This window comes from Bombus bifarius, unplaced genomic scaffold, assembly GCF_011952205.1.
Source record: "Bombus bifarius isolate JDL3187 unplaced genomic scaffold, Bbif_JDL3187 scf7180000009275, whole genome shotgun sequence".
NCBI lineage: Eukaryota > Metazoa > Arthropoda > Insecta > Hymenoptera > Apidae > Bombus > Bombus bifarius.
Genome location: NW_022885009.1, coordinates 847,381 through 875,060, shown reverse-complemented (window position 1 = coordinate 875,060; position 27,680 = coordinate 847,381). Strand labels below are relative to the sequence as shown.

The 27,680-nt window shown below is 32.0% G+C and overlaps 1 protein-coding gene across 5 annotated transcripts in view; it reads right to left on the bottom strand.

Annotated features, from left to right (window-relative positions):
- LOC117214943 overlaps window positions 1-27,680 on the bottom strand; it is a 215,204-nt gene that overhangs the window by 23,477 nt on the left and 164,047 nt on the right. For 3 of the 5 annotated variants that reach the window (XM_033461321.1, XM_033461324.1, XM_033461323.1), the window contains exon 5: window positions 5,539-5,673. In XM_033461321.1, coding sequence (XP_033317212.1) covers window positions 5,539-5,673 — 135 coding nt within the window. Of the gene's footprint in view, window positions 1-4,463; window positions 4,581-5,538; window positions 5,674-27,680 lie in introns of those variants that run through there. The other 2 variants (XM_033461325.1, XM_033461322.1) reach the window with 2 other exon arrangements.

The window sequence follows — 27,680 nt, the reverse complement described above, 5'->3', positions numbered from 1 at the left end:
TTCATGGCAAATTGATTGAATTGAATTGAATGCCTTGTGAAGTCTGCTAAATATAGATTTTCTGGTATTTTTACGGTGTGAAATATACATGGCGAAATGTAATACCTTCTTTCGGAAAGTTAGAAGCGTGTAACTTCGTTTTAAAAATAGTTTTACCAATGTTGCGAGGGTACAGGAAAGCTTTCACGTTGCGTCTTACGCTTTAAAGTTGGAACGGATGAACTTTTACTTCTAGCTCCTAACTTTACTCAAAGGGAAAGCTTTCCTAGGATTTATATCGTTTATAAGAAAGTGCCCATCAAGTATAAATAAGAAGTTTCTTTCAGAAGACACGAATATTTTTCTTTGCTACGCCACTACCTACTTCGAACTATTTAAAAAGTAAATAAACGCGATAAAATAAAAATCTCGTTTACTCTACTCGTAAAAGCGAGGTGAAATAAAAATAAATTTCCTACATCTAAAGTAATTCGCTTGTCCGCTATTTTCCCTATAAACATCTTATTTATTGCTTCAGTGATATTTTTTTTCGATAAACTCTAGGTGTAGACTATATATAAATTCCAGACGAGTTATTCGACTTTCATTTATTATGGTGTTTTTTCCTTTCAATTCATCACTTGGATAATTACTATAATCTTTTCATAGAACTTTACGTTGTACTTGATGATATCAACAAGTGTCGAAATTCGAATAACTCGATAACTTTGTTGCAGAGAAATTTCTAAAAAAGTTGCCAACAAATTACTATATCTGATATAGCTAACACAGGACGACGATTCTCTGATTAGAAAAGAAAGATCAGCTGATCTGACACATTGTTACGATATAAAATATGATACCGCCTGCATTGTGGACGTACGATTCCTTTGATATCGTTGTATCGATCACGCTCTTGTTTTCACTTCTCACATATGCATATTGCATACATAAAAACATACTGATCGCACCAATGACAGGTTTCCATATTAGGATCTCTAGCGAATAAATTGCATTTAGTTATACAGGGTCGTCTAAAAATCGATGCTCACGATTTCTCGAACGCTTCCGACAGTCGAGCAATTCGTATAAAAGAAACAAACAATTATATGAATGTCTTTAACGTTCCTGTAGAAAATTAACTACGACGAAATTGGCAAACAACTGTTGAAAGGATACTAAATATATCATTTAATGATGTGATACGAATGAAATGCTATAATTAATACCCACGTAATTTTAAGTCAGTTGATCTCCAATTTCAAACTGCGTCGCATGTGTAATTTCATTTTATTGTTGAAACATAGAAGCTTTCTATTTATTGCAATTATTGGATGAACATTTAAGGCGAAGTTGATTACGTTTAATGCACGTTGATTGTAATTAATTCTGCGTAATTTTAAGCTATTTGATTTCCAATTTCAAATTGATCTTGAAATTGAAATTTAATGTAAGCTCTTTGTCCGTGATAATTGTTAGATAAACGCTTAAGGCGAAGTTGATTATTAATTAATACTCGTTTAATTTTAAGTCAGTCGATCTCAATTTCAATTTCACATTGGTCAATTTCAAATAGCGTCGCACGTACAATTTCATTTGATCGTTAAAACGCAGAAACTTTTGATCCGTGGTAATTATTAAATAAACGCTTAAAGCGAATTGATTACGATTAATGCGCGTTGATTATAATTAATTCCGCGTAATTTTAAGCTACTTGATTTCCAGTTTCAAATTGATCTTGAAATTGAAATTTAATGCAAGCTCTTTGTCCGTGATAATTGTTAGATAAACGCTTAAGACGAAGTTGATTATTAATTAATACCCGTGTAATTTTAAGTCAATCGATCTCAGTTTCAATTTCACATTGGTCAATTTCAAATAGCGTCGCACGTACAATTTCATTTGATCGTTAAAACGCAGAAACTTTTGATCCGTGGTAATTACTAAATAAACACTTAAAGCGAAGTTAATTACGATTAATGCGCGTTGATTATAATTAATTCTGCGTAATTTTAAGCTACTTGATTTCCAATCTCAAATTGATCTTGAAATTGAAATTTAATGTAAGCTCTTTGTCCGTGATAATTGTTAGATAAACGCTTAAGACGAAGTTGATTATTAATTAATACTCGTTTAATTTTAAGTCAATCGATCTCAATTTCAATTTCACACTGGTCAATTTCAAATAGCGTCGCACGTACAATTTCATTTGATCGTTAAAACGCAGAAACTTTTGATCCGTGGTAATTATTAAACAAACGCTTAAGGCGAAGTTAATTACGATTAATGCGCGTTGATTATAATTAATTCTGCGTAATTTTAAGCTACTTGATTTCCAATTTCAAATTGATCTTGAAATTGAAATTTAATGTAAGCTCTTTGTCCGTGATAATTGTTAGATAAACGCTTAAGACGAAGTTGATTATTAATTAATACTCGTTTAATTTTAAGTCAGTCGATCTCAATTTCAATTTCACATTGGTCAATTTCAAATAGCGTCGCACGTACAATTTCATTTGATCGTTAAAACGCAGAAACTTTTGATCCGTGGTAATTATTAAATAAACACTTAAGGCGAAGTTAATTACGATTAATGCGCGTTGATTATAATTAATTCCGCGTAATTTTAAGCTACTTGATTTCCAATCTCAAATTGATCTTGAAATTGAAATTTAATGTAAGCTCTTTGTCCGTGATAATTGTTAGATAAACGCTTAAGGCGAAGTTGATTATTAATTAATACTCGTTTAATTTTAAGTCAATCGATCTCAATTTCAATTTCACATTGGTCAATTTCAAATAGCGTCGCACGTACAATTTCATTTGATCGTTAAAACGCAGAAACTTTTGATCCGTGGTAATTATTAAACAAACGCTTAAGGCGAAGTTAATTACGATTAATGCGCGTTGATTATAATTAATTCCGCGTAATTTTAAGCTACTTGATTTCCAATCTCAAATTGATCTTGAAATTGAAATTTAATGTAAGCTCTTTGTCCGTGATAATTGTTAGATAAACGCTTAAGGCGAAGTTGATTATTAATTAATACTCGTTTAATTTTAAGTCAGTCGATCTCAATTTCAATTTCACATTGGTCAATTTCAAATAGCGTCGCACGTACAATTTCATTTGATCGTTAAAACGCAGAAACTTTTGATCCGTGGTAATTACCAAATAAACACTTAAGGCGAAGTTAATTACGATTAATGCGCGTTGATTATAATTAATTCTGCGTAATTTTAAGCTACTTGATTTCCAATCTCAAATTGATCTTGAAATTGAAATTTAATGTAAGCTCTTTGTCCGTAATAATTGTTAGATAAACGCTTAAGCCGAATTTCATTATAATTAATACCCGCGTAATTTTAAGTCAGTTGATTTCAGTTTCACAATTTGACACTGAGCAATTTCAAATTGCGTCACAGGTACAATTTCATTTGATCGTTAACACGCAGAGACTCTTGATTCGTAATAATTATTAAATAAACACTTAAGGTGGAGTAGATTGCAACGTAAGTAGAAGGAACATGGTACGAACGTCTAATTCATGGAGGTAAGTAATCTTGATATACCGTTAAGAGTACGTACACTTCACTGGCCACGAGTCGAGCTTCGAGTTTGCACGTGGCTAATATTCTAGCACGTGGAATGCGGCCAAGCTATCGAATAACCAAGTACAATCAACGTTAACGACCGCGTGTACGATGTAAGTAGACTTCAATATAACAAATTACCGATAAATCTACGTCCTCTGGTACTGTAAAGTTAAGTGGCAAACATGTCCACTGATAAACCGTGTTGTCAGTATTTTAAGCCTACCACGTTCCACGAATTTTTACATTTTTAATCTTTTTCTCATTTTATCGAACGAAAAGAACTTGAAATATTGTTAACCTCTTAGGTACAGTTGAATTTTGTTTCTTGTTTCTCGCTGTTGTCTTGCTGGTTGTTTCTCTGTACGGCAGAGATGGACGAGAATTACGTGTAAACGATACAGCACTGCAATAAGCTTAAATAAATAAGGAAGGAAGCTTTTTTGATAATTAAATTATAATTTTTCTTAAAGGTATGCTGCATATAATTTGACATAAATAATTGACTTTAATAATTAATATTACAATTGAGTGTGATATATTTTAAAGCACTGTACGACACATAGAATTTGTCACAATTTTTACACTCATAGCGCGATAGTGTTTTCCAAATTGCTGTTCGTTTTCTATTTTGAAGCTACATTTTGAGGCGGAAGATTCTAAAAAATTATAAAGATACGGATCGGCATGTTAAAAAGACCATCTAACAACGGTATATTTATTTTAACGAGAAGCAACAATTGATACCTGACACTGGCGTATCAAAAACAAAAACTATATATTCTGTCTGTATATCGTTAACACTGTTATAAAATGTTGTGAGGACAAAAAAAGTGTGCAGCAAGACAAATGAAAAAGATCATTTAGTTCAAACGGAGCGAATGAGTCAATGAAGTGAGCCACCATAGTGGCGCGTCGTACCTAAGAGGTGAGAAGATGTTCAACCCTTTGAACTTCATTGTCGAGTAACTCGAAATTAATTTTTTTCACAGATACTCCGTGTCGTACTGGATATTTTTAAATTGTCAGGTTAAATATGTATTATATTTGGCAGTATTTTTTTGTACTTAGATAAGCAATATTACATATTCAATGTAATTAGCAAAAAAATTGTTTAAATTGCTTCCTATCAAGCAGCTGTTTGATGAAGTACATTTTAAATAAAACACTTAAAACGATGGAGAATTGTTGAAAAGAAAATTAGAAAAGAATTAGAAGTTCAAAAGGGATAGCACAAGACTGAAACGAGAAATCCTGCATACAAATAAAACTTTGTTCATATTTTGTCCAAGTTGAAGGTATTTTATAATGTTAGAAAAATAAAATTAGCTCGGAAATAACCGAAAAAACGTAGGAAGGTTAATAACTTTACGTGGTATATTTGCCCATAGATCTCCAACTATTAATATAACGTTACACATTTTATGCTGATATTATACTGATTAGATTCATTCTATTTATTAGAAAATCTGATTCGTAGTGAATAAATTGCACATAATCACGATAAGAAATCTTTTAGAAACATTTCACAATCAAATCAAATAATAATAGAAGTAATAGCGACAGGTTGCTGCGGTTCTCGAATTTTGTATATTCCAACGTCGCTTTAGAAAAGAGGTTTCTAACATTTGAAGAATGTGCAAAATATTAAAACATTAATATCAAAACTTTTTATACTTCAATAATTCCTTACGCGCAATTTTTCCATTATTTTCCATATTTTCCTCGAGTATACGTGGAGAAATGGTAGAAAAATACGACGATTCGATGAAAAATGCCGCATTTGATAAAATACCTGCTCAGCCATAATGTTTAAGTATCTTGTTGGATATCTTTTAAAAGTTGGGCTTATCTCACACATCCTACGGGCATAGCTATTCCTCGTGATGGAAGCGTTACGCTCGAGTAAAGCGATATTTATTGAACGCGCCGTGGCGGCGAACGAAGCAAATGAAGAAAAATTACCTGCGTTGCGGAGGCGGCGTAGGCGTTCTTGATAGAGGAAAACTGGCGACTTCCCTCGTCACCGACAGCGATCGAATCGATCCGAATGTTTGGTCCGGAGATAAATTGGCACCAACACTTTGCACCATCCCGCTACTGAAACAGATCGATTCGCTGACATCAATTAAACCCGTAACGTAATAAGAACCTCTCAACTTACTTGGTCGTATCAGTTAATAAAGGATCTTTTATAACACAATCATGTTGGCAGCCTTGTATTCCGCTGATGTCGTGCAATAGGCAAAAAGTAACAAAACGACGATTAAAGTTTTATTTTACAAATTCTGGACACGTCGTGTTTAAAGTATCTGTACGTGCCTATATATTTAATCAAATTATGAAGAATCAAGGAAGAAAGTCTACAAGTCAATGTGTATCTTATTTATGGTACATATAGTTAACGAAGCTACGAAAAGTCAAAGAAGGAAGTCTGTAATCTGTCAATCAATCTTTCGATGTATCCTTTATTTATAGTGTAGTATAGTAAATAGTATTCATAGTACAGCATTTATAGTATACATAGTTAATGAAATTACGAAGAATCAAAGAGAAAAGTCTACGAATCAATGTGTATCTTATTTATAAGACTCGTAAGAATAGAGTTTCGATGGAATTGCGATAGTATCAATTCCCTTTTACGTGATCGGCATGAGCCAGGCAGCGAGACTAACTGAATTCAATTGTACAAAGTATAATTATTATATTCATTCACGAGAAAGCGCTTCGGTTGGCATTTTACGATGAAACTACAACGGGGAAAATGATGTAAAGGATTTATGTAAATCAAGCTTTTGTTGTGTAAATGTATTTATGCAAATATGGATGATAATATAAGCCGTTTTTATTGCGTTTCCAGAGATTAATCATATAATGCCAATTGCAGAAGAAATATCAAGCGATACGCTACATGCATACACATAGTTTCAATGGCAAAATGTGCTATTTCATATACGTCCGACGAGGTTCAATATGGGACAAAAATTAGACATATAATTTGCTCCTGAAAGGTACCAATTTAAGGGAAAACGTATTTGGTTTTCTTGTCTTTTCATACGATAGGTTTTACAACATAAAAGTGAAAGTATCCGGCAAATTAATAGTTTTTCCATATGAATCGATTATCATACGAATAGATATTTTTTCAGAGAGAGTGTCAAGACAATCGATTCGTAAATTAAAACTTCTATGATGAAGAACGTAAAATTTAAAAGAACGTAAATCATCTGCATATCACCTGTACGCGTCCATATAAAATGTAATTGCACGAGATTATGTTCCTCTCGATATCATCCAATTCCTGTCTGACTACTGACTGTCTGATTCAAGTGGCATAGTCTGTAGCTATCTGAGACGTAAAATGCAAAATACAGTCAATGTAAAAAGCATTCGTACATCATTTACAAAAGAAAAACTTGTTCAAAGTTGGACCAAAAGACTTGAGTTCTTTTTGAGAAGCTAGAAGAATTAGTTCACTGGATGACGTGTAAAAGATAAAAAAATTGTACAAGGTGGACTTTACTATCTTCATCGCTATTCATATCAATTTCTATTTTCTCCAAATTTCTGTTGCACTTCATCTAGTCAACTAATCCTTCTATTGGTGTGGCAACTAAGTGATTGCGGATTTTGTCATTAGTTGGTAATGACACAATCCGCAATCACTTAGTTGCCAACCTACTAGCTTCTCAAAAAATCTCAGGTCGTATGGTCGAAGTTTGAAGAAGTTGATCTATTTCAAATAAAATTTATAAATTATAAATTGATAAAATAACTTCTTTAAATTTTATTTTAGAGATGTTATTAGCACGCATAACATAATGGCTATAATCTTAACTATAAAATGATAAGTTACATCATTTGTTAATATCATTTTTGTAATTATTTATTTACATAGTTGTAGTGCACTAAGCCATTAGGTTTCTTTTATAGGTCATGCCAAATACAGATTAAGATTTCACAATGTGAACCAGTTTGACGCCAATATTCAATTATGTACAATATATAATTAACTTGTAAATTACTCGTAAGCCGTATTATTTTAATTGTAATTTGTAAATTAGATTATTTTAAATAGAACAATGTACATTATAAAATTGTCTTATATAAAGAATTCTTATAACATATATAAGAATATAAAGAATTTCTTGTATCTCGCACGAATACTTTTGTGACTGATCGTTCGTATTTGTTGCGTTCGAATGTTTCATCGTTTCTGCCGAGGTTGACTGATAGAGGAACGAGTGGATGAATTTGTAATAGAAAAATATCTTGAAATAAGTATAGGTATAAGTATAAGTATAGTGTACGTTGATACAGATCCTCACTCTTGCACTGTTACAATACAATAGGAAAAATCCATGACAGGGTTCATATATTTATAGCAAAAGGACATTAGCAAAAAGTTAACCCTGGTGTGTAGTTCTAGCTGAAGGCTACAAGAAACAGCAATAGAAATCTACTTATAGCTCTTTTGTCTTTAGACCTTGCAATGCAAAACAAAATTTATATTCAAGCGCACAATAATATGGACCTCTCCTTATTTTGAATTTTTTTCCTTAAATTCTATTCTTTTTGTAACAACGATCTCCAGGTCACGGATATACAAAAGGAAAAGGTGTAGAGATTTTCTTGAAGTAAATACTTCAACAGTTTCGCGTTAGGAAGCGGAAACGAATCGCGTGCAGTTGTTGTTACGAATCTGCAATGTGAAAATCAACCGAGAGTAATTATTAGAATGTAGAGTGTAATCTTGCCTCTATTCGACGAATAGCGTTTCACTTCTCTACATAAACAGTATTATATCACACAACGTCCGAGATACGACTTGCTTTAGAATCAAATGAAACCCATTCGACATAAAAAGTAACGCTAGGCGATAATTTAACACATTTTTTTACCGTTTCTCGGAAGTGTTTTTATAAATATTTGTAGCCGTTATAAGGTGCACGCAATATGCAAGTACATACATATATTTCGCGCTCTAGAAACAATTTTTACCGCTCTTCGTTGCCACTTTCGCGAACAATTTTTCTTAAGTAATTGGTTCCTTGATGCACGCTGAAAAAACACGACACATAGTGCATCATTAGCAATAGGAAACACTGGAATTATGTGAGAGAAAGTAGTGGCATTTCACGTATATATTTTTCCCGGCACATGTCGGCCTTACACGTTCCATTATAATTTTCGTATCGTGAAAATCTATTCTCCTTGTCACGTCTTTCACCTGTATGACGACAAAGGCACGTGAAACAATTTTATTACCGCCTAATTACGTTCGTTTGCGCCGATGTATTATTAATGTCTGGCAATTTGCAGCGCCAGTACGTTTCTACTTATGCGTCCATGAATAAATTGATAACGAGATTCAAGGTTAGCCAATTGGGTAATTGAATATTTAAAAAATTACATTCGGAACGTTCATTAACTGAATATTTTAAGAATCATATTAAATATTTACATTCTTATTTTTTATTATTCTTTTACTATTTATTATTTCTTTAAGACGTGCTTACTTCGAATAACAAATTTTCCAGCTACGATATTTCGAAGATTTTACTATTTACATATATATATATATATAAAATTATAATAATATATATGTCGGAGATGAAAGGAAAACCGGAGCCTTCCCTTTGCAATTTTGGGAAAGTCTTCTAATGCTTTAGCCTAGATTTTATCATAGCTGTAATTAAGCAATTGTTGTCATTTGTAATTGTTCGATATTTGTGATAGCGAAAGTGGGTTCGAGGTGACAACTGGTCGCCGAACGTAGCCACGGTCACGGGATAAACGTTTTGCCTGACGAAGGTGTGAATCGGTTGTATAGTTCTCCCTAGAAATCACATAGAATTGTACTTTGGAGATGTCGATATAATGGGACACACGTTGTATTAGGAATCAAACTCCAGACAGAAACTGCCTAGCAACGGCGTTTGGATCTTTCTCGATGTTTCCAAAGAGTATACAACAAACTCTTGACAAAAACTGCCTAGCAACGACGATTGGAACCTTCTCGATGTCTCCAGCGAGCATATAACAAACAAATGCAGTCGTACAGCGAAAAAGATTTTCATCAGTTATTCATTCGTGTGATCGCCTTGGAAAGTGATACATCGAGCAATTTACCGAGTGTCTCAGCAATCGTATTTTTTTGTGTTTAAAATTATTCTACGCATAGTAAAGAGTTATCCCGTTGACCGTGGATTCGTTTGAACCCAGGAACATTGTTAATAGCGATAATTAAATTCATTATTCGTAAAACCTATTAATCGTTGATCTCATTATTCGTTAAATTTATTATTCGTAAGACATATTATTCGTTACTCTTATTATTCGTTAAACTTATTACTCTTTAATCTAGTCATTAGTTAAACTTATCGTTCGTTAATCTTATCATTCATTAAACTCATTATTCATAACATTTTGTAAAATCTTGCATATTCGCGTAAATATAATCTCTGTTTCGTAAAACGATGGCTAATTCAAACGAAGAATCGTTACGCGCCTTAAATTCTAATGTTAACCCGACATATATTTATTATTATCATTTCTTTCATTAGGTAAAATTAGATGAATCGAAGAATACAATACCTGCTAATATTTAAGAAATAATTATAGATTCGTTTGTATTTTAACTGACAGTTTCAGGAAATTATGATCACAAAAGTATTATAACATGTTCTTAGTCCTATCTAACTAGTCCATCACTGTTTTATTGAAATCGTTGAAGATTTGCAATTATTAAATCTCTACGACCATCGTCTGGGGACGTTCGACAAAGTTGATGCATTTTCACCACGTAGGTTTAGTTCTAAATTTAGTAACTGTAATGCCATTCATAGAATGTGTTTAGTTGCGAATAATTTTTCTTTCGTACTGGACTTTTCCACGTTCTATCTTGGCGCGTTTGAGAATTCTTTGCTTAAACTTCTACGATGCATACGCGCTCTGTAACACATCGCGATCCAATGGGTTTTCTCCCGTTTGATTGAAATTTAATTAAGCCTTTGCACTCTGAATTTTATTTCAATTTCGTTACCAACAGCTCCCAACGCTTCCAAGTATTTTATTTCAAATTTACTTTAACTAAAAAACAAGACAATTTAAATAAATAAAGGAAGAAACAAATTCACTTAAATACCAGTTTTATTCACACTATTGTTGTATTTTGTAATTTTTAAGTGTACGATATATCTTGAAACAATTTCCAGGATGCAATCCTGGTTTTCTTTCGCACGTTGCACGAAAATGTTGGACTGAAAGAATGTCGAGTGAGACTCGACAAAGGAGTGCAAAGGGTTAAATCTACGATTCTACCGTTTATGATTCCAAATATTTAATTAAACCGTGCTTTGTAACTGATATGAGACTGCATACCAAACAAAGACAAATTGTAGACATAAACACGCGAGTGGACGTACTGTGGTGGCGAAAAATCCGATAATTACGATTCACCTCGGACAAATTTTCAACCGTGGAAAATCCGCGTATAAATTTTCAGTCCCGAAAAACTGAACCATGTACGTAAATGCGTGCATGTAACGTCCTGTTGTCGCATGAAAGCTGTATTTGTATATGAAGCATACTACATATGTACATACATGTGTTATTATTGTAATTTTCTAAGAAAATAAGTTGGACAAAGAAGAAAATGATTTTAAGAAAATTATCCACGTGTAAGGAAGAGGAAATACGTACACATATATATGTACATATATATATAGTATGGTCCAAAAATCAGTGACTGCGATTTTTCAGCATTTACGACAGTCGGAGGAAGAAACGTTTCGAACAAAAGTTAATCAGCTTCTAATTTGCTACGAATCGCAATATAATAATAATTTCAAAAAAGTGTTACTCCTTTAATAAACAGTCACCTCTATATTTTTAGATGGAACGATACATTTTTGTATATATCGTTATATTATATATGCATTTTTTAAGTCTCTACAGCTACGTATTAACACTAGAACTACCGATAGTTAACACGAAGCTATTTCTACCAGTCAGTCAAAATGACTGGTCTTTAAAAAATACGTAATAATAGAATATTTGTATATTTATTGATTTATTACTTTCTTACAGAAGAAATTTCATGTTATGCAGTACATTTTTGGTATTATTAATCCATCTGGGGTCATAACCCCTAAAAGAGGGTTAACACATTTGCAAAATTGTAGAACCAGTCATTTTGACTACTGTGATATTTTTAGTGTTAGCGATCTAGCGATCGATCCGGAATTTTCCTGATAACTGATATCGTCATATCGAATAGTACGCAGTACAAATGTTCAAAACGTGTGGCAAGTTGTACCAAACGAGGAAACTTGTTAATTGGAGTTCGATAAACAGATTTCAGGACCCTTTTACACTTTGACTGGTATTGGTATAAGTAGCCTTGATACGAAATTATTTCCAGTTTGAATACATAAAAAACAAAATAAAATTCATTATATTATTCTTTTAGTTATCGTTACGAAAGTGATTACATCAAAAAATATAACATGAAGTAGGAATTTTAAAATAAAATTGTAAAACCAGTCAATTTGACATGGTGTGGTAATTCTAGTGTTGTCACAAATTGTCACAAATATACACGAATCATTAATGTACCTCCTATTCTTAAATCTACTAAATGGGAAGTTAAAGCGTCTGGGAAGATATTAATCAATTGTGCAAATAACTGTATCCAAAATCCACATGTGCTTCTCGCTCTTTTTAACTTTTACACTTTGACAAGTATCAGTCATTTTGACTGGTATTGGTATGAGTAGCTTTGATACAAAATTATTTTCAGTTTGAATACATAAAAAACAAAATAAAATTCATTATATTATTTTTTTAGTTATCGTTGCGAAAGTCATTACATCATTGCGGAAGAAAAAGATAACATGAAGTAGGAATTTTAAAATAAAATTGTAAAACCAAACAATTTGACTGGTGTGATAGTAGTTCTAGTGTCAAGGTACTTGGATGGAGAAATGATCAGTTTAAAAGATGTTTTATCTTTGATGTTGTGAAACTTATCGTACGAAAGACGAGGAAAGCATAAAAGCTAAAAAGTAGCGCGTAAAATATAAAAAGCAAAAGGTATTACGCTATCTTTCCTCGTTTTTCATACGATAAATTTCGCAACGTTAAATTTTCCGACTCAATTACCTTAAATTTTCCCGACTCAAGTAACTTAATACCTTCCTGCAGAGGATTAAAAAGAATGCATCGAATGGAGTATAAGAAAACGTATTATTTCGTTTTAAAAAATAGTAGTAACCTCGATATTTCATACAAGTAAAACATTTTCGTATTGCAATTTACAGTCGATTGAAAGCTGATTAAATTACGTTCGAAGCGTGTTTTCGTCCAACTCTTAGACCACCCTCTATAAACCAATATACACTCACATTATTCATCCGTATATTATATTTATACTGTGACGATCTTCACGCGACTGATCTCACGAAAACTGCAAATAATATGAACTTAGTCTGTCGGCTAATCGTCTTTCAGCAACGACGATTCGCCTTTTCTTCTCAAACGCTTCTCGTTAGCTGTCCGTAAAGTTTGTTACAAAGTGGCGCTTTCCTACACGGATTACATAAGTAAGTACACGGTGTGTATCTACTCGCGAAAATTCCTACAATATTAAGCGAGAAACACGTGCGCGTACAATGAAATCCGCCGCTGTGTTCGAGGGTCGACCGTGTTGTTATGTACGAAAATCTAATGGAACTTTCGTGTTAAATTATCGCACGAAGCAGCCATCTGCTTTTAAAGCTTCCCTTTAATTCGATATATTTTTCGAAACGTGAAAAATGACCGAAGCGGCGGAACAGTCTGGAAAAACAATGCATCGCGACTGGATCGATACGCTTCCCGCGACAGGTAGGAGAATCCCATAGCGATTACCGTCTGCAGGAGACGACGAGAAGGGGCAAGCAGTCGGTTGAAGAGGACGGTTATCGATATATTACAGGGAAACCAGGCATTTCGAGATGCTGCGCTATGAATTATTCAGAACGTGGTGGCACGGCAGAATGTCGACGTTGTAGCATTGCAGCCGACAAACCGCGCGCCTGCTAATACATTTTCTCGCGGCGAATTGGCCAAGTTTCCGCATGGAGAACTACCCTTCGCAGACTTGTTATGCCGACGTGTTCCATCCTGGTAATGATGTATCGATTTGGCAGTTCGTTAACGAAACTTTTAATTGCGAAAGAATCGCGTCCTTTGCGACGATGGCGGAGCCCTAGCGTTTCTCGTTAGAAACCTGATTGGGGAAAATTTCCGTCATTTATGCGAGAGACTCGGGAAGTTGACATTTGCAGGGCTCAATTGTAATGTCTGAGACGGAGTATTTCCGTGTATTATATTCTAATACTTTTTGAAGGATTTGAGAAATAGAGAAAATGCCACAGTTTTGTCATTTTGTACATAATGGCAAATGTATAATGGGAAATGGAAAGTTCTATTGGTATTTTCGACTTTTCTATAACATTTTTCATTTTCTATAGCAGTTTTCTGCTTCCTATATATCTTACTATAGGAATTGTTGGAATGTTCAATTTCATATATTATATATTTATTTATAAGTATAAGATGTCTGATTATTATTATTACATTAATTATTATAACGACGAGAGTGGATCCATTGGTATTTTTCGTAAAATAATGTTCGCGTATATTATTATAGAAAACGTGGGATATATACGTTTTGAAATTACAAAAACGTATATCGTGAGAAAGTGAAGCTGTGCTTTAATTAAATGTGGAATTAAACGGACGATATTTTTAGAAGCTGAAATATACGATTTATGTAAATGCAAATGAATTCATTAAAATTCTCAGAAAGTTTAACTCGCACCATTACTATTCTCAGCTCACTTAATACATAATTATATGCATTCTTATAATTCGTAGATATGCGTCAAAATTATTAGTATCACAAGCTTATTTTTTAAATTAATTTACACAAAAACAAAATTAAGAACTAATTGTGTAATTTGCAATTAATTAATTATATTACAAACATTTTATTCAGAATCATGCTATTAATTCTGTTATGTCTCGAAGTTTTCATTACTATTATTTACGTTTAATTACAAATAGCGCAAATTTATTTTTATATTAATTTGCATAAAATAAATTGAATTGAATGCGTCATTTGTAATCCACTAATTATAATACAAGTATTTAATTCATAATCGTGTCATTAATTCTATTGTGTTTTGAAGTTTTTGTTACTACTTGCATTTAATTGCAAATAGCGCAATTTTATTTTTATATTAATTTGCATAAAATAAATTGAATTGAACGCGTGATTTATAATCCACTAATTATAATACAAGTATTTAATTCATAATCATGTCATTAATTCTACTGTGTTTTCAAGTTTTTGTTACTACTTGCATTTAATTGCAAATAGCGCAAATTTATTTTCATATTAATTTGCATAAAATAAATTGAATTGAACGCGTAATTTGTAATCCACTAATTATAATACAAGTATTTAATTCATAATCATGTCATTAATTCTATTGTGTTTTGAAGTTTTTGTTACTATTTGCATTTAATTACAAATAGCGCAATTTTATTTTTATATTAATTTGCATAAAACAAACTGAATTGAACATGTAATTTCTAATCCACTAATTATAATACAAATATTTAATTCATAATCATGTCATTAATTCTACTGTGTTTTGAAGTTTTTGTTACTACTTGCATTTAATTGCAAATAGCGCAATTTTATTTTTATATTAATTTGCATAAAATAAATTGAATTGAATGGGCAATTTGTAATTCACTAATTATAATACAAATATTTAATTTATAATCATGTCATTAATTCTACTGTGTTTTGAAGTTTTTGTTACTACTTGCATTTAATTGCAAATAGCGCAATTTTATTTTTATATTAATTTGCATAAAATAAATTGAATTGAACGCGTGATTTATAATCCACTAATTATAATACAAGTATTTAATTCATAATCATGTCATTAATTCTACTGTGTTTTGAAGTTTTTGTTACTACTTGCATTTAATTGCAAATAGCGCAATTTTATTTTTATATTAATTTCCATAAAATAAATTGAATTGAATGGGCAATTTGTAATCCACTAATTATAATGCAAGTATTTAATTCATAATCATGTCATTAATTCTATTATGTTTTGAAGTTTTCATTACTACTTGCGTTTAAAATATTCATTATTCATTGTAGCAATAATTCAAATACGACATTTCAACTGGAAGAAGGAATAATTTTAGATAAATAAAAAGATATCAGCCTAGATCTGCTATAATCAAATACAAAATTGAAACTTTCTACTTGATATATATATGGTATGCGAGAAAACTGGATGAAATTGGAAACTTCTTTTTTATTACAATTTTCCATCACTTTTTCCCCAGAGTACTATAAATAACTAACGCGTAGTATTATTCTTATTTTATATATTTACGTATAAAATATAACTGCTCGCGTTGCCCTCATTTTATAAATCAATAGCCTTGAATAACACTTAACAATTGTGCGAAAATAACAAACGAAGAAATTTTATCGTTCCTCATATTGTTCACTTATGAATTACGATAGCAATCTTCGATACCTTCTGTTAAACAGAGCAACACAGTATAAATAATAATTGTTTTTTCACATAACGAACAGTATGATAAATGACGCGATTTCTTTTTTTATCGAGCTTTAAATATTTCATCCCATAATAATTTAACAACCGTTTGAACGACGTAGCAAGTGTAGAATCGAAGATCGATAAGAATCTATGCGCGAGTAAAGTTAGAATCGTCACGGAATCGTAACAGATTGATGAAGTTTATTCGATGCATTTTAATCTATTAAAAAAAAAGAAAAAAAAACAAAGCAATTTTATCATTAGATACAATCATCTCGGGAAATTAATGGCATCGTTTGAAAATCATACTTTCATCTCTCGCTTAAACTATCAAATCCTAGTAAGGTAAATTGTAAGTAAAAATAAATTGCTGAAAGTGTAGATTCTTTGGAGAAAAACTTTCGAGAAAATTACGTTGACTTTTATCGGAATCATGATTATATCAAAACATCTATCTTCCTTCACTCTAAATATTAGGTTGTCCGAAAAGTTTCTTTCGTTTCATAAGGTGATAATAGATGAACAACAATTTCTCTTTTATATTATTTTATTGAATTAAGTATGATCTATTTCGTTCTATTTCTATTATTATGTTCGTGCATAATTCATTGTGCGCATGAACATTGTGCGTCTATTATTTCCTTATCAAACGAAAGCAACTTTTCGGACAACCTAATACAACCATCTATATGCAATTATACATAGATACTATGAATATTTAGTTGGTAATTACGCCGAGTAGGTTTCTGCAATATAAAGACAGATTGTTGATGAAGTGGCTAGCCATCTGCCACTGGGAGATATTCTGGCTTCGTATCCCAGTCGGTCCGCCGATTTCTCAGCAATTATTTACGAATCGTAATAATTGGCTTTATACGCGAATGGCCTTTAGCCATGCAGAAACTATGCACGTTATATATATCCACAAGCGGTGTACGTGCAATGTCAAGCTGTGTTGGGCTATGGACACGATATTGGCCTGACGTCAGGTCACCCTATGCTATTAGCGCAAAAAGAGAAGCGAGGCAAAAAGAAAAATAGACATTTTACAAACAAAAATCGCCAGAGGTTTAATAAAATGTGTAAATGGCCAAAGGTCTTTCGTCTTACAAGGCACGAATGTAAATGTTCAATTTAGACCCCTGGACCAATGTGAAAATAAACAAAAAAAAAAAAAAGAAAAAAAAAGGAGTAAGCTTGTCATTCTAACGATAGGCATAACAATTTCATAATTGGTACACGATCATCTTTAGTCGAATAGTTTTCGGAATTATCATCGGATTAAATTATTTCCGGATCAATGCAACTCAGTAGTCTGTAAAGCGGTATTTTTGGCCCAACTTTCGTTTCCCGACTTTCATATTGCAACTTCCATAATGGAATGACAATCATTGAAAGCATATTACTTGTCTCAAATAACTGTGTGATGAGAGATAACGTTTTAAACGGGGAATATAAAGGCGTGAAGTTGAAAGTGAAACTAACTGTTTCAATTATTTATTATGCTACATTCAGATGCACATGTGTGATATATTTTCATGCGTACAAGCAGCTATATTTTAGTCATTGAATTGCGGTATATGCATGCTTTTGTTACTTATACAAATACGCAAACTTGCTGACAATTTAAGGGGGTGTTCTGAATTAGAATGTTCTAAAACAGCGTCTTTTTGTGTTTTTTTTTTTTAGAAGGGAAAGAAAGAAATGAAGTTATTGAATTTTGAGGTATAGTTTTATATATATTTAACGAACTCGATGAACTAAGAGAAAGACAGAAAACAGTGTGAAATTAAAAATTTTGGCGGGTTTAAAGAAAATATGTGTTTTATAAAAAGAAAAATTAAACTTTAAGGTGCTATAACAATTACTTAAACAAACTTTTTGACGAACTTCATCGAGAAGAAAAATATGTAATAATTTAATCCTTTTTTAGTTTTTTGTTTCGATCAAGAATCTTTCACGCCAATTGAAAATTGCAGCCCGTGAAATAGGCTTAGAAATCTGTTATAATTTTTTTTTTAATTTTTTTGTATTCATTAAATATATATAAAACCATATCTCAACATTCAATAACCAAAAACAATCACAAAAAGACGCTGTTTTAGAATTCCAATTCAGGACACCCCCTTAAACTTCAAGACTAAGAAGAGACGTTCGATTAACCGAATCTAACGTTTATTTTTAATTACGTGTCCGGAATTTACAATCGTATAATCACTGTTTTAGAGTACTAGAGTGTCCGGCATAAATATGCGCGTTATTTTAAGCAGAAAAAGTACATAGCTGCTGGTAACTGTGGCAGGCGATGCGACGTTAAATAATAAAACAAACAACGATAATAAATAAATGAAAACGTTTGAACGAAGTCGGTGCATTGCTTCTGTCTGAGTTCAAATTGAAACACGCGATATTGTAACGTGTCAGTATACTTTCTACGGCCGCTATGTCTCTGTTCGATTGCTGAATATAACCCCGTATGAAGTATAAATGAGAGAGGAGGCTTATTTTTAGCAGACACGACCTTTACAAGAGGCTATTCCGATTCGCATTTCTATCAAATATAGACGAAACGCTAACAGGCACTGTGCTTTGAAAGAAAACATCAACATTCAAATTTAATTGATACAAGTTCGCTCGTAATCTCATTGCAAAATCATGCTGCCCGCAAAGGTTAAGAAGAGAACATTTACAATCCTATTGCGGTATCTACCCTTTCGCTTCGGCAGTCCACGTCCGCCGAAGTACCGTCACTGAACGGAAACGCGCGCCAGAAATACGCACAGTGTGCGTGGTTGTTGTATATACGTTTTCCTAAGTTTTAACGCTTTACCGACCGATAGCCGATTAATCGGTTTTCTGTCGTCGACGCTTACCGACCGATAGCCGATTAATCGCTTGTTTGTCGCTGACGCTTACCGACCGATAGCCTATTAATCGGCTTTTTGTCGCCGACAATCTTTCTCATTATTTGAACAGTAATTTGTTATTTAGTACTAAGGTGCTTTGCTCAGTTGCGTTGCTTTGTAAGCTTCCACAGTTTTATACCAATCTGAAAAATGTAGCGTTCGCGATGAACAAAAAGAATGGTATTGGAGAGTCTAAACCGAAACAGAGCCGGCGCCAGGGAGAATCTGCGCCTGAGCTGCTGTAAAGTGTTAAATAATAGTAATTCTTGTAAGAACCGTATGTGAAATACCGTTTCACTGTCAATGGATCTAACAGATTTTTTAGCATGAAACAGTATACGATCGTTTGGGTGTTTGAAATATATTACGTGGAACGTTTTGATGTTGTTTGAACAATGAGTAACTTTAAGAAGTGATTAATCCAATATGTCAGTAGAATCAACAGAAAATATTCTGCCGATAACGAAAAAATATATCGTTGACTACAGATAGCACTTGTATACATCATTTGGATGTCGATATATGGGGTGCCGGACTCGGGAGTCGTTGCGTGGTCGCCGCCTATATGCGGCGCTCGTACCCACAGGTCATCTCGTGGGTAACGCCCAGGGGTGGCGTGACTTATTGCGGGGCCGGGTACAAAAATTTTGCGGGGCCTGAATACACATTCAAATCCTGTACTTAAATTTTACAACGAGGAATTATTTATTTACAAATGCTGTTACATATTATATATTTTTTATAAGATGAATATTAAATAATAATACGATCCAATAATAATATTAAATAATTTTTCTCGCTTTTTTCGACGCCAAGTTTTTGATAACATCGTCAAAATCGATTGAATTTGCTACTTCACTTTTTATTGACAGAATAGCCAGAGATGAAAATCTCTCTTGGTTTATCGATGATCGCAGATAATTTTCGTAGACCGCGAGGCCTCTCAAAACACGGGGTCGGGTTCCGCGCTGAATCTGCCTTGCGCCGGTCCTGGTGTCGCCTATAAGCGGCACTCAAAGCGAAAGGGTTAAACCTACGTTGCCACTCGTAAGTTGCAAGATACTCGCTAGTTTTAAACATAAGCTTCGATGAAATTAACTTTGCGCATTGTTGATTATAACATTTTTTAATCACAGTGTAACTCAGATATTTCTACGGAGTATTAAATATTATCAACTTCATTTTGCAATTAACTAACATCCATTTATGTTTTTGAAATTTGCTTTATCTCCCGCGTTACCCGCGTTCCTTGGTCTTCCTCTGTTTGACGCCATCTGTCGTTTCCCTACTTTACTCTGTTTGCCGCGCTTCTGACTTCCTAACCTCTTCTCCTCTAGTTTTTCTAACTTGTATCTCTCTCGTTCCTGACTTCTTTTCGCTTTTCTTTCACTTCCTCCTCACCCTTTATTTTCCCTTCTTCGTGTCACTTTGTGCTCCCTTCTGCTTTTTCCCTTCACAATTCACTTTTTCCATAGAGCTCGCTATCCGCGTGTTATCCTCGCCCCGAACCGAACCGAAAATCTAACATCCATTTATGTTTATCCTAAGCGTCTCATGATTTATGAATATAGTAAACGATACATGTACAGTCGATTCTCGGTAACTGGAACCTCGCGGAAAAGCTAGTTAGAGAAATTTTTATTGTTTAACGAACGAAAATTCGACACGCAGAAGCTTCGTTCGAAGGCACAATTACGTTCACCGTTTCAATAACAGGTTAGCGTTTAATATTTTAAGCTTTCTCTTGGAACTTGTTTCATTCGATGTGCATAAAGTTACGCGCGCAATTACGCTGCCGATTGACAAAAACTGATTATCTTGCGTGAGTATGCACGTGGTCGAAGGGCGTAGAAGTAGGACACAGTTTGTGTTGTTTTACGTCATTCCAGATAATATTAGGTTGTCCGAAAAGTTTCTTTCGTTTGATAAGGAAATAATGGACGCACAATGCCTTTGTTTTATATTAGTTTATCGAATTATGCACGAACATAATAAGAGAAATATAACGAAATGGATCATACCTAATTCGATAAAATAATATAAAAGAGAAATTGTTATTCATCTATTATCACTGTATGAAACGAAAGAAACTTTTCGGACAACCTAATACTAACAGTTGGAAGAAAGATGACGATATCTTGTGACACACGACATAGTTATAGGCACATTTCGAGTTGCAAAGACTCGATGCAAGTTCGATTTTTAAAGGTCTGGATATTCTAAATTCAAATCCTACAGGTAAAATAACACATCTGGACACGTGGAAGGTAATTCGAGCTAAAGCGAGTTCTATTTCCATTTCTAGAGACTTTCAAGTTATCGAGCTTCGACTAAAATTTTCCTACGATATTGTATAGAAAACAAAAATTTTGTATTTAAAAAACACCTTTGCAGATGCACAGAAATGTTACTTACGATTTGTATATGTATCGAGTTACGCGTCTGCAACAATATTCGATGAAATGGAAAGAGAAATAAAGACCAGGATTTCTACTTGTAGTTTTTAAATTATATTCCAATCATGTACATGTCTAATTATATTCTAATCAGTTACATGTCTAAGACATGTAAAATAGAGATCTGTTTATTACTTTAACGATATCTGCAACAGTTCTTCCCAACAGCTGCGTTCTTACACTGTGGAAACTAAGAATTTTATTTGAAAGCAAGTCAAAGTATTTATTTACGAAGTTAAAATTTTGATACATTTATACTCTAATCCGTAAACACGTTCAATAAACATCTCCTTGCACTTTCTTTTCTTTGAAGGAGGTAAGAAAACTAATTCGATAATATTCACTTTGAGAAGGAGGAAAGGAAGTAACAACTTCTGCGTTTACAATTAGTTACAATTATTTGCAATTAATAATACAATTATTTTGTACAAGTTGTCTAATATGTTTCTTTAGAATAATGAAGTAAATAAAAATAAATTACAAGTCTCTGGTCTCATAATTTCTTTATATTCAATTTTCAGTCATTTTTAAGGCGCGCAGGAGCTCGCTCTAAATACGAACAGCCTCTTACCGATAAATTAATAAATTAATATGAGTTCGCAGGAGAAATTTGCTTAACACTTTATCTCGGTCGGTGAAAGCTAAAAATTCGGAATATCCGTTTCGATCACCGTTACGCGTGCGTGTTTTCTTTCCAAATGTAAATTCGAAACCAAGCTGGTCGTATCCGACCCAAAAAAATTTTGCACAACCAAAAAAAAATTCAAGAACAAAGTGAGGAGCGTGCAACGTCAATGGAACATCTCTTACTAAAAGAAAAATTATCGACTTCGAGATGCGCCAAAAATTATGAAATAATTTCCACCTTATTTGTACTTTACTTAGACAAATATACGCCAACGAGAAAGATTATCCATTTGCTTACTAAACGGCATATTAAATATATTACAAGCTCTTCGAAGGCGACAATATGACAATCAAACACTTGGAGACTCAAATTGTTGAATACGGCGTCATAAATGACACTGTGTGCCAGGAATGCCATTAAAATAGATTTAAGCATCATGTGAGATACGTCTAATGAGGTTCATCGTGAAAAAGAAAACAATTTGTGCGTGTTTATGCAGTCTGGCAGCGATGTGCGCGAGATAGGGAAATGCTTATTGTGTGAATATAATCCTCGATCAGAAGCAGTTAAGGTTATAACAGCCTGCGTTTTGCTGTTTCCCTTGTACGAAAATAAATATTTTCTTACTTTACATTCAATAATAAAGCAAACGTACGCATTTCTTTTATCAATATTAAATCTCAAAGATAAATATTAAACAGTAAATGGAAGTAAAATTAAACGTTAGGATTCATTTTTTTAATTAAATGTTACGATTAATTGTTTTAATTAAATTTTACAATTAATTTCACTTTCATTTACTGTTTAATATTTTCTTAGTCTCGCCTTACCTTGCATTCGATAATGAAATAAACGTAAGTATTTCTCTCATCGGTATTAAATCGCGAAGTTAAGTATTAAACACTAAACGAAAGTAGGATTAAATGTTACGATTAATTCTTTTAATTAAATTTTACAATTAATTTCACTTTCATTTACTGTTTAATATTTTCTTAGTCTCGCCTTACCTTGCATTCGATAATGAAGTAAACGTAAGTATTTCTTTTATCGATATTAACCCATTGCACTCGGCATTTTATTTCAATTTTGTTACCAACGCTTTTAAGTGTTTTATTTGAAATTTACTTTAACTAAAAATTAAGACAATTTAAATAAACAAAGGAAGAAACAAATTCACTTAAATACCAGTTTTGTTCACACTATTGTTGTATTTTGTAATTTTTAAATGTATGATAATATCTTGAAACAATTTCCAGGATTCAATCCTGGTTTTCTTTCGCACGTTTTACAAAAAAATGACGAGACAGAAAAAATGTCGAGTTGGAATCGAGAAAGGAGCTCCTGAGATAAAAACTGATGTCGAATCACACTCGACATAGGAGTGCATAGAGTTAAATCGCAAAGTTAAGTATTAAACATTAAAAGAAAGTAGGATTAAATGTTACGATTAATTCTTTTAATTAAATTTTACAATTAATTTCACCTTCATTTACAGTTTAATATTGCCTTAGTCTCGCCTCACCTTGCATTCGATAATGAAGTAAACGTAAGTATTTCTTTTATCGATATTAACCCATTGCACTCGGCATTTTATTTCAATTTTGTTACCAACGCTTTTAAGTGTTTTATTTGAAATTTACTTTAACTAAAAATTAAGACAATTTAAATAAACAAAGGAAGAAACAAATTCATTTAAATACCAGTTTTATTCACACTATTGTTGTATTTTGTAATTTTTAAATGTATGATAATATCTTGAAACAATTTCCAGGATTCAATCCTGGTTCTCTTTCGCACGTTTTACAAAAAAATGACGAGACAGAAAGAATGTCGAGTTGGAATCGAGAAAGGAGCTCCTGAGATAAAAACTGATGTCGAATCACACTCGACATAGGAGTGCAAAGAGTTAAATCGCAAAGTTAAGTATTAAACATTAAAAGAAAGTAGGATTAAATGTTACGATTAATTTTTTACATTAAATGCTACAATTAATTTCACTTTCATTTACTATTTAATATTGTCTTAATTTCGCCTTACCTTGAATTCGATAATAAAGTAAACGTAAGTATTTATTTCATCTATATTAAATCGCGAAGTTAAGTATTAAACATTAAAAGAAAGTAAGATTAAATGTTACAATTAATTTTTTACATTAAATGTTACGATTAATTGTTTTAATTAAATTTTACAATTAATTTCACCTTCGTTTACTGTTTAATATTTTTTTAGTCTCGCCTTATCTTGTATTCAATAATGAATTTTATCGTAAGTATTTCTTTCATCGATATTAAATCGCGAAGTTAAGCATTAAACATTAAAAGAAAGTAAGATTAAATGTTACAATTAATTTTTTACATTAAATGTTACAATTAATTCTTTTAATTAAATGCTACAATTAATTTCACTTTCATTTACTATTTAATATTGTCTTAGTCTCGCCTTACCTTGAATTCGATAATAAAGTAAACGTAAGTTCATTTCATCTATATAAAATATTTCATCTATATTAAATCGCGAAGTTAAGTATTAAACACTAAAAGAAAGTAAGATTAAATGTTACAATTAATTTTTTACATTAAATGTTACGATTAATTCTTTTAATTAATTGCTACAATTAATTTCACTTTCATTTACAGTTTAATATTTTCTTAGTCTCGCCTTACCTTGAATTCGATAATAAAGTAAACGTAAGTATTTATTTCATCTATATTAAATCGCGAAGTTAAGTATTAAACACTAAAAGAAAGTAAGATTAAATGTTACAATTAATTTTTTAAATTAAATGTTACGATTCATTCTTTTAATTAAATGCTACAATTAATTTCACTTTCATTTACAGTTTAATATTGCCTTAATCTCGCCTTACCTTGTACTCAATAATGAATTAAACGTAAGTATTTCTTTCATCGATATTAAATCGCGAAGTTAAGTATTAAACACTAAAAGAAAGTAAGATTAAATGTTACAATTAATTTTTTAAATTAAATGTTACGATTCATTCTTTTAATTAAATGCTACAATTAATTTCACTTTCATTTACAGTTTAATATTGCCTTAATCTCGCCTTACCTTGTACTCAATAATGAATTAAACGTAAGTATTTCTTTCATCGATATTAAATCGCGAAGTTAAGTATTAAACACTAAAAGAAAGTAAGATTAAATGTTACAATTAATTTTTTAAATTAAATGTTACGATTCATTCTTTTAATTAAATGCTACAATTAATTTCACTTTCATTTACTATTTAATATTGTCTTAGTCTCGCCTTACCTTGAATTCGATAATAAAGTAAACGTAAGTATTTATTTCATCGATATTAAATCGCGAAGTTAAGTATTAAACACTAAAAGAAAGTAAGATTAAATGTTACAATTAATTTTTTACATTAAATGTTACGATTAATTCTTTTAATTAAATTTTACAATTAATTTCACTTTCATTTACTGTTTAATATTGCCTTAGTCTCGCTTTACCTTGAATTCGATAATAAAGTAAACGTAGGTATTTATTTCATCGATATTAAATCGCGAAGTTAAGTATTAAACACTAAAAGGAAGTAGAATTAAATGTTACGGTGAATATAAATTATTAATATTTGTATTTAATTATGAGATTTCGGCTTATAAAAATAATAGTTTAAGAATTGTGACATTTATGGAAGATGCAAGTCGTTTTATATTGTATACAGTTAAACAACTTGAGTATGATTATTGAACCAGAAATTAATCATGCTTTTACTGATACGAATTTTATCATGCTCTCGTATATTCCTTCTGCAAACCTACTTATTTATCAAGTTTTCATTCTATAGAATATCCTTTGTTTCGACGTTGAAAAATTAATTATTTCTGAACTGTAATGGTGTCCGTATGCTTCATTGAATATGTCGATGCATTATACATATCGCAATTATAATTCTAAGACACACTTTGATACAAACAACAAGATCTGAATCTGCGTTTTATTACGAAAAGATTTTATTATGTACGTGACGATACCAGCGGGAGTTGTTTTAAATATTAACAATGATGAATGTAACATTTGATGTTATTTTGTAATAGGAATACAATGTGCGTAGGAATATAATCGTTATTGTTGATGATGTTTATGGGATGATTTAGCGGGAAGCAGTTACGAAATTTGAAGTTAAGAGACGCGTTTGAAGTGCTCGAATGTAAGATCAGAATAATAGTTGGAACATAAGACAAAAAGAAAACAAATGGCACAAAGTTGATTATACAAATCGGAAACATATGAGAATTCTAATTACGTGCTAAGTTTGAAAAATTAAAATTAAAGCAACAATCAATTCTTTTTAATCTACAAACAGTTATTAAAAGAAATTGCTATACCTGAGAAATAATTTTATCCTCTTTAACTAATGTTAAACAATATGTATAAGAGAAATATTATTTCAAAGTTATTAAGGAAAAATTGACAAAATTTCTTTACAATTTTCGTGACTAATTTACCGTAAAATTAAGTTATAATAGGAAAATCCTTTACGAGATGTATGTGAATATTATTATAGAAAAAACATTTCATCGTCAACAATGGGGTGTCGCAATGGAGTCTGTGTTTAAATAAAAAACAAAATTTGAAGTCTGCTTAATGTTTTGCTTGAAAGATATTTTTAGTAACATTTTCAGGTGGATTATAATTAATGTTAGATAACATATATAACAGAAATATTATTGCAAAGCTGATATCGATAAAAATTCGCCAAGATTCTCGTGACAAATTTACAATAAAATCGACTTATAATAACAAAATCCTCTGCGAGATGCATATGAATACTGTGGTAGAAAAAACATTTCATTGCCAAGAGTGGAGTGTCGCGATGAAGTCCACATTTTATTAAACAAAGGACAAAGCTTCAAGTCTTAGAGATCTGTTCTGCTAACAAAATATCTCTCAGGTGGATTATTTTTAACAACAAAATTCTCACGTTAGTATAATAATTGAACGCTAATTTGTAAGCAGGAAAAATGAGAGAAGAAAATAACTCATAAAAAGAACCGAAAGATCTTCACGGCTTCTCTGAACTTTCAAAAACGTTTAGTTTCCAGCTACACATGAAATAATTCAAACGTCTCGTAATATGTTTATCCAAAGCAACTGGTAGATCCCCGAGGGAATCATTAGACACGGTACGCTAATAATTCGGTCGGAATTCGTTCAACTGCAAGCCCTGAAGCATGACTCGAACAGAACAAAAGAATGACGCGCCTGTTGCGCATTACTGACATTATGATCCAAATTAGCGGGTGATTAAAAGAGTCTGCTGTTATCTTTATTCCACTTGCAACAAACATTTTAATGCACGTAATCGAATTTACAAGTTCAAGCTAACGAATAATTCAGTAGATAATGTAATTAGTTGCAGAAGAAACGTCGTGTAGTGTTAGATATTCGAACACAGAGTATTAGAATCTTTTACTTCCAGTGAAACTAACATAAAGCAAGCGAGATGT